The 9,064-nt window shown below is 46.3% G+C and overlaps 1 protein-coding gene across 1 annotated transcript; it reads left to right on the top strand.

Moving 5' to 3' along the window:
* The first annotated feature begins 6,307 nt into the window (after positions 1 to 6,307).
* Positions 6,308 to 7,791, top strand: LOC102463035 (olfactory receptor 5AP2-like). The gene has a single exon (XM_006111830.2). The coding sequence runs from the start codon at positions 6,808 to 6,810 to the stop codon at positions 7,789 to 7,791; it is 984 nt and encodes a 327-aa protein (XP_006111892.2). The 5' UTR covers positions 6,308 to 6,807.
* The last annotated feature ends 1,273 nt before the right edge of the window (positions 7,792 to 9,064 follow it).

The following is a 9,064-nucleotide window of genomic DNA, read 5'->3' on the forward strand; positions in this document are numbered from 1 at the left end:
ATAGTTTCATAGCCATGTGGCTTCTTATAGCCAGATGATGTCACTTTGACTGGCACATTTCTCTGCAGTAGCCCTGTGGATGTCAACGAGACCATGCATGGAGCAGAGTGCTAGTCAGCATGTTTAAGGACATCAGAGTCCAGGTAGTGGTAGTCCAGGTAGTGGTTTATAAATGTTCTAGCACATGGAGATATTTGAAAAAAAATCCATCCTTGTCTATGTTAGTGTGTCCTATAGTCCTTAGATTGTTTGGTGCCTCATTCTATCTTGCCTTATTCACATCAAGTAGCATGTGACTTGTATGAGACAACTCTCAAAAGTAGCAGTCCATATGAGCAAGGACCACAGACTCAGGCCCTCAGTGACCTGCTTTGAGTTGCTATTTCTTAAGCATTGTACACAGTGGACCAAATCCTGCCCTGGTGTAAACAGAGGCCACAAGAAATGAAATTGGTCCCAAACTTGAAGATCCTGAAAGAGGAAGAAGGGAAAGACAAGAAGTGAGATTATCTAGCATTGGTTACAATCTTATTATGCCAAGAAGCATCATATTTACTTCATTTCTTGAGAATCTCTTAGAACACTCCAGTTATCAGGGATTATAAGAAGATGCTCTGGGCATCATTAAAATGTTGGTTTTGGAGTAGTTTTATCATGAAGTAATTAGACGAGAGATCGCATCGGGAATAATTAAGAAAACAATGTCTGACCCGTTATATAGAAAAAATGTCAGTATTAACACTTTTGCTCTGATAGCAAAGGGAAGAAGTAAATGTGTTGGTGACTTTATTGTAGTTCAGGCAATTTGAATGTACTGTACTGAGAAACCTTCCCCCAGCGGACAAGTGTTCATGCAAAATATACCTGCCCTTTCCCTTTCAAAATAAATCTGAATAAACTATACCCGTTTAATAAATATAAATATAAATAAATATTAATATCATATCATGTCATGTCATTTATTAAGCATTCAAGCTATTAACCACTGGAATCCATGAAGCTATTCCAAGAAGTGCAGTGGGCATTAGTTCAACACTATAGACCCAGTCCTGGAAGTGTTTGTGTGGTTGCTTAAATTTCCTCAGGTGAGTAATCCACTTGCGTTCAATGAGATTACTCACATGAGTAAAGCTAATTATGTGCATTAGTTTTTGTCGGCCTGGAGCCTTACTCTGAATGATGTGCAGTTGAGTCTTCTGATGCAATGCTAGCCTGAGCAAAATCAGGATGGGGACACCACTACATAGTGCAATTAGGATGGTTTGTTTCAGTCATGGGGTCTCAATATGGGAAATGCCTTCTCAAAGGGGTGTCATAGAAATCACAGAACTGGAAAGAACCTCGAGAGGTCATCCAGTCCCGTCCCCTGCCCTCACGGCAGGACCAATCACCGTCTAGATCATCCCTGACAGGTGTAGCCTAACCGGCTCTTAGACATCTCCAATGATGGCTAGACATGGTGTTTGCAGTATGGTGGTTGCCTTCCCAAAGGGGAGGTCCCCAATGATTTCCAAGAGTTGTACACATCATCCCTTTCTTTATGGCTAGATAGGAAGACGGCCTCTGAAAACTTACGGCAAGGAGATCCTCACACTGTTTTCTGTTTAACGTGTGACCATGGTCCAGATATTGTTGACAACCACTGGTTTGACTCCTTGAAATCTGTCGCAGTTTATTTGGTTTGTTTACATTTTTATTTTGTTGGTTGGCTTAAGTTCCAACTTGTGAAAGAGCCCCATGGGTGATCCTGTAGTTTAATCAATTATCTATTTTTTTTTGCATGGGCGAGTACCTGGTGCGGTTCACTCATATCCCCGACACCTGCTCCCTTCTGCGGCCTGAAGGAAAACCTGGCGCACGCCAGCTCTGAATGTGCCAGGTTGCAGCCGCTTGTCTGGTTCCTCCAGAACCTCCTGCTGAGATTCTGGCTGCACTTTTCTCCACACTTGTTCATTTATGCACACCCCATCCATGGCCCCACAAAGTCACTAAACCTCCTCATTACCCTTTTCCTGGGTCTAGCAAAAATTGCCATTTATAACACCAGGAGGAAGACGCTGGACAAGGGGGTGCTCTGAACTGTGGGGCCTAATTCTGCTCTTCCCTAATGTCATGTATCTGCCCAGAGTTCCTCCTGGACTGCTTCAAGGAGCAGTGGGCACTGTCCAAGGTTCTCTGCTCAGTGTCCCTATCTGGTTCCCTCGTTTTAAACCTTTACCCGCACTCTTGACCCTGCTATTCATCATTTGTCCCCAGTGATCAATTGAATTCCAGGCCCAGTGGTCCCTCCCACAAAGGGAGGGGCCTTTAGAAACAGGCGGGCCCACCTCCCGTAATTCAAATAGTGCCCCCTCACACCTCTGCTTCCTCTCATGCTGCGAGGAGAAGACGTGAAGTTTTAAGTGTAGACAACGCAGTGTTTATTGGGATTCGTTTCCAGCAAACAACGTGTCCCACAACTCTGACAACACAGGGCCTTCTTGCTCAGGGTCCCATTCCCCTCCTTCTAAGTAGGCCTCATTACATAGAAAAGGCCGTGTCCTCGGTCTCACGATTGTTATGTTCAGTTTTGGAAGGTCATGAGTCTGGGGTCTTCATTCCACCTCTTTTGTACCCCATGGGAGGGGTAAGGAGTGAGGCCTGTGTCATGGTCAGGGTAGGCATTTCTCTGGCCATTTAGTGTTTTACCTTCCCTCCCAATCCCCTTTGCCCCTCCCCACTGGTTGCTTGACCTTGCCTGGAGATAGAAGTTGAGGCAGTCTTCAAGTGTGTGCACCCACCATGCCCAGTCACACTTTTACTGCTCTTATCTGTTCGCACTCTATTAACAAACCCATCTGGCTTAGGCAAAAGCAGCATACACATTGTCTGTCTTTGTCCTTAAGAGCCCTTTTGTTCACACGTAGCATGATAGAACCAAAGAAGATTAAGGTTGGAAGAGACCTCAGGAAGCAGTCGAGTCCAATCCCCTGCTAAAAGCAGAACCAACCCTAACTCAATCATCCCAGATGAGGCTTTGTCAAGCTGGGACTTAAAAACCTCTAGGGATGGAGATTCCAGCACTTCCCTAGGGAACCCGTCCCAGTGCTTCCCCACCCTCCTAGGGAAAGAGTTTTTCCTAATAGCCAACCTAGACCTCTCCCATTACAACTTGAGACCATTGCTCCTTGTTCTGCCATCTGCCTCCACTGAGAACAGCCTCTCGCCATCCTCTTTGAAACCCCCCTCCAGGAAGTTGAAGGCTGTTCTCAAATCCCCCCTCACTCTTTTCTTCTGTAGACTAAAAAAGCCCAAATCCCTCAGCCTCTCCTTGTAGCTCATAAGCCCCTAATAATTTGTGTTGCTTTGCTGGACTCTCTCCAGTGTATACATATTAGTAAGAATGTCGCTATATAAAAAAGTCAAACAAAACTTAAAATACGACCACTGCCGAAAGTACAGATTTGGCTCCAACACTGGCCCTAGGACGCAGGAAGGAGTGATGGGATGGGCAATTGGCAAGATGCTGGAGGGAGTCTGGACAGAACTTTCTGATGTGACAAAGAGGTCTGCCCGTGATGGGTGACTGACAATCCATTCTTGCCCCATGGAACAGATGTGGTGACTCTCAGTCCACCCAGAGGCATATCCTAGCAGGACTGCCACATGTGGTGTAGGAGAATCAGAATGATGTGGTGAGATGGCTTGATGTTGGAAAACTGGGGTGGTGAACAGCTGCTTCACGACTTCAGAATGAGGGAAAAGTCCTGCGTGGGTCTCTGTGATTAGATCACCCTGAGTCTCCAGTGCCTGTGCCTCCATTTCAGAAAGTCATGACAGTTCCAAAGTGGCTAGTTATTGCCTTGGGGAAGCTGGGGATACCAGCCCAGCTCAGACAACTTTTTCAGTTCCAGGGAACAACCTGAGGTCAATGGTAAGATGCAGATAGTAAATACTTACAGTAACTCAAGGGGGTAGTGGGAAAAGGGTTCTGCTCCTTCCAGGTCTTGAGGAAGATCTTTGTATCAGCTCAGAACATGGTCTTGCTCCCACCAACAAAGGAGGGGCCAATAAAAGACATCACCTCAATCCCTATATCTCTCTCACACATTGGCTGTGTCTAGACTGGCCACTTTTTCCAGAAAAGCAGCCGCTTTTCTGGAAAAAAACTTACCAGCTGTCTACACTGGCCGCTTGAATTTCCACAAAAGCACTGACGATCTCATGTAAGATTGTCAGTGCTTTTGCGGAAATACTATGCTGCTCCTGTTCGGACAAAAGTCTTTTTCCAAAAAGCTTTTGCGCAAAAGGGCCAGTGTAGACAGCTGAGATTTGTTTTCCGCAAAAAAGCCCCGATCGTGAAAATGGCAATTGGGGCTTTTTTGCGGAAAAGCGCATCTAGATTGGCCACGGACGCTTTTCCTCCAAAAGTGCTTTTGCGGAAAAGCGTCCTGCCAATCTAGACACGCTTTTCTGAAAATGCTTTTAATGGAAAACTTTTCCGTTAAAAGCATTTCTGGAAAATCATGCCAGTCTAGACGTAGCCATTGAGAACAGGAAGCCACCAAGGTGTAGGAAAACTCTCAGTTCAGAAGAGAGAAATCAGTTATTGGCTCTGCTCTGCTTTTACTGCCTCCATCGCTGGAGTATCTCAGAAACTGTGGTGCATGGATCCTCGCAGCAGCTTTGTGAGGTAGGGAAGCTTTCATATCCCCAATGTGCAGGAAGACGACGACAAAGTGGTTTTCCCAACATTTCCCACAGTGTGACAGGGAAAGGGAAGGACCGTGTCTCCTGCATAGCACTGGAAGGCTTGTTCAAGTTTCCTCTCGGAGGAAAAAGTAGCCAGTTCACCTGAAAACCAGAGGAAAGAATCACCAGGGAGTTTGCAGAGTATTGGAGGCCACACAATCACGTGTGGCTATCCCCCAGGGCCATGAAAGATGTGCTAATAATTCCACCTGGGTCTGACCTGATGTTCCAACCCTGCAGCAGTCCAAGGAGTCTGTCCCGCTGTGCCACCAAAGCAAATATAAACCATCCTTCCAACCTGCAAAAATAATCCCATTTGGGACCAAGAACATCAGACATCTCCAGCTTGTGGGTGTGTTGCTCACACCCCAAAGGAGGGGGTATAAATATTCTCTTTTGGTTCTGGCCCGGGGATACAATTGTCACTGAGAGCTAATTTATGTGGAGACCAGACGCACGGAAATCAGAGTCCTGATGAGCTGAACAGCACGTTCACATTGTTGTTTTCTCTTGCAGAATAGCAGAGTGACAAGGGAAACAATGGCCGTGCCAGCCCTAGGCTGGCAAAGGCAGGTGATTGCTTAGGTAAGGATAACGTATTGCAAAATAAAGGGCGTCTCAGATATTTATCTCTGTTTTTCTGAAAATGTATTTTGATTGCACAGAAATGTGTCCAGGCTGCCCATGTGCTACATGGATCTGGAAGCCAAGGGTTGTGATCGCTTCATTAATTTTGTGCAGCAATGATGGACAAGTGATTGGAGGTGGCTGTTCTAGGAAAGCTGGATCCTCAGTTGTTGAGCAATGTCTCTCCACTGAAGTCAATTCCCATCCATCCTAGCTGAGCATCCAGCTCATCAGTCTTTATCTGCGTCCTCATCCTGCTCCACACTGTCCATTTGCTAGATTTATATTCTCTAAATGTGGGTCTAGTCACAGTAGGAATCTGCTGAAAGAGAGAAGCAGTGTTGTAGGGAAACCTTCCTTTTTCACAGGCAGGGGCATGGCGTGGGAGGTTGACTTTTGAGAGACATCGGCCTAAGTTCTTCCCTGGTGAGATGCACTCGGAAAAATAAAGGTTAGAAACATTAAAACTAGATTTCAGAGAGGTAACCGTGCTAGTCCGTGCAAAACAACAAGGAGTCTGGTGGCACTTTAAAGACAAACAAATTTATTAGGAACTATTAGTCCTCAGTCTAACAGATATATAGAATCAGTCTCTAAGGATATGTCTTACTGCACCCGTCTACCGGCTGATCGAAATTGCTAATGAAGTGGGGATTTAAATATGCTTCATTAGCATAAAAATGGCCACCTGCTTTTTTCAGCACGGAGTGTTGTTGGAGAAAAGTGGCAGTCTAGAGGGTGATCTATCGCTAAAGAAAGCCTTTTCTGATAGATCCATTATGCCTCGTAAAACGAGGCCAGATTCACCATGAGGCTGAAGCATTGGTGTGTTCAGTGTTACGCTGCCTAACTTTTGAGTCCCTGGAGAATTTCTAGGATTCACAAAGCCTGAGTAGGGATCCCGGATCTCCTCCTGTGAGTGGGGAGTGAAAGCAGATTAGAAACGATATCCACAAAAGCCAGTATGCCGAATGGGGAATTAGGCAATGAGAGATTGTCCAAAGTCCTGCCCCTCTCAGGAGTTCTGCACCGTACACCCCGTGGCCAGGAGCACTGTCCTGCAGACAGACAGAAACCATTTCAATGAGTCTCTCATTTCTGCAGAGCGCCCTACCTAGTGGGCTATGGCATGCTCTGATGAGGGCTCCAGTCTCTCCGAATGAAGCTGCTCCACTACATACAAATACTAGACACAGTAGGGACAGGCATTTTGTGGCAGGCCAGCTACCTGCTGGGAGCACCTTCTTCCTTTTTCCCACTGCCTGAGCTAAGAGACCCATGGCTGTACGTTCAAATCCCATAACGGAGCCTTACACCTTTCTTAGCTCTGACCAGAGAACCACATGGGAAGGTTATGGAAACCTGACACATCCACTGCCTCAAATTTAACCCTACGGTGAATCAGAATGACACCAAAGAATTGACACTCAACCTTTGTTTCTTTTTTCTATGTCGGACTCACTCTCTCACCTGTGCGGGACAGCACCCTTGGGAGAAATGGCAGAGAAGAATCACACCATTGTTACCGAGTTCATTTTGCTGGGATTCACAGACAACCAGCAGCTCAAAGTCGTGATATTTGTGGTGATTCTGTTGATCTACCTGGTGATCCTGGTGGGGAATCTCGGGATGGTCACTTTGATCCGGATTGACTCCCGGCTTCACACTCCAATGTACTTTTTCCTCAGTCACCTGGCCCTCTTAGATGTCGGCTACTCCACCATCATCGCTCCCCAGACACTGATGTTCTTGGTAGTGGAGAGCAAAGTTATTACATTCTCTGGATGCGCGGGGCAGTTCTACTTCATATGCATTGCAGTGTCCTGTGAATGCTGCCTGCTGGGAGTGATGGCATACGACCGCTTCATGGCCATCCGCAACCCACTGCTCTACACCGTTATGTCCACACGGTTCTGCGTGCTGCTGGTGCTGGCGTCGTACCTGGTCGGCCTGGCAAATGCAACATTTCAGACTGTATTTATATTCCGGTTGTCCTTCTGCAGATCAAACGTCATCAATCATTTCTTCTGTGATGGGCCCCCCCTCCTGAAGCTGTCCTGCTCCGACACGCACATCGCAGACATGGTGCATTTCATCTTTTCTACTGTAATTGCATTATCTACTGTCCTGACCATCATCATCTCCTACGTGTGCATTCTGGTCGCTATTCTTAGGATCAACTCCACGGAGGGCAGGCGCAAAGCCTTCTCCACCTGTGCCTCCCACCTGATGGCCGTCAGCATTTTCTATGGGACCGCCATTTTTATGTATTTACGGCCGAACTCAAAGTACTCCATGGACCAGGACAAAATCATCTCCGTTTTTTATGCCCTGGTGATCCCCATGCTCAACCCCCTGATCTACAGCCTGAGGAACAAGGAGGTAAAAGAGGCTTTTAGGAGGATACAAGACAGGAAAGTCCTTTCTCTGTAAATATGGAGACTTTATCTTGAATCAATAAATGGATTACTGACCAATGCTAATTAGATTAGGATTTTTTTTTGCTTGTTAATGTATTTTCATTTTAATTAACAATTTGCAGAACTTTCATTTTTAGGAGCCTTCTATTAGCTACTGACCCGGCTGAAGATCAGTACATTTACACAGGGGTTTGTGGCTACACCTCTTCCCTGTCACACAGACCCATCGCACCCCACATCATGCACCCTATGCATGAGATGCCATAATCCAGGGGAGGCCAACCCGTTATAGGCAAAGAGCCAAAATAGTTGTGTATATAGTAGAAAGAGCCATGGAGAAAACATTGCCGAGAAAAAAAAAAAGTACTGCCACATCACGCTCCCACCAGCTGCTGCCATCTTGAAGACGCCATCTTGAATGGCTGCACCAGACAGCACATGGAGCCGGTGAGCACAGGGAGCCGGGAGGTGGGGGATGTTTTCAGGGGCACAGAGGAGGTTTCATGAGCAATAGGGGTGGCTTTGCGAACCGCACTTTTGGGGGGGAGGGAGAGAACCATGTGCAGCTCGTGACCAAGCATTAGAAACATCCCCTACTGAATATGCACCAAACATGTTATTGTCAGTGTCACTGGGTATAAAAATGGGACCCCAGACAAGGGGCAATTGAGAGGAGAAGATGTAGTCCTTGAAAGGATCAGAACGAAGGCCCATGGTGATGATGGGGAAGGTGAAGGTAATGAGAAAGATGATGGGCTAACACCTAAGATTGTTCTAGAAGGAATGATGTAAGTATATGGTAAGGAAATATGAATGTACATTCCCTGTCCTATGAAATTGAGGTGTTTGTGACTGTGCTAACCATATTAATAAACTGCAAATATTCAAGAGTTTCTATATTGTGAGTGTTGCAACAACGCACATCAGGGTTCCCAATCACAGAATAATTGAATACTGGGCCTGATCCTGGGACAAAGAACCCGTCAACCCTAAAGGTGGGTAATTAGAATTTAGCATACTCTTAGATCAGGCTACATGAGGAAAAGGGACGGGGACAAATCAACATCCAGCATCTACCAGGCAAGCTCTACTCATCTAGAGCAAGTGAGAGGCACATGAGCATTTCCTCAGAGACTTCCCTGAGTGGTGGGAGGGGGCAGAAATAGGGAGGAACTTCTAATGAGACTAGATTTCCTAACACAGCCCCTCGTGGTCCTTCATTTGGCCTGGGCAGCTTGTTTCTTGCAGGCTGTACTCCAGAGACACTCCCAGTGCGGTGGGAATGT

Source organism: Pelodiscus sinensis, chromosome 4 (assembly GCF_049634645.1).
Source record: "Pelodiscus sinensis isolate JC-2024 chromosome 4, ASM4963464v1, whole genome shotgun sequence".
In the NCBI taxonomy this organism is placed as follows: Eukaryota; Metazoa; Chordata; order Testudines; family Trionychidae; genus Pelodiscus; species Pelodiscus sinensis.

What these genes read in the sequence shown, in the direction of transcription:
- LOC102463035 (XM_006111830.2), top strand. Translation starts at nt 6,808, where the DNA reads ATGTCGGACTCACTCTCTCACCTGTGCGGGACAGCACCCTTGGGAGAA.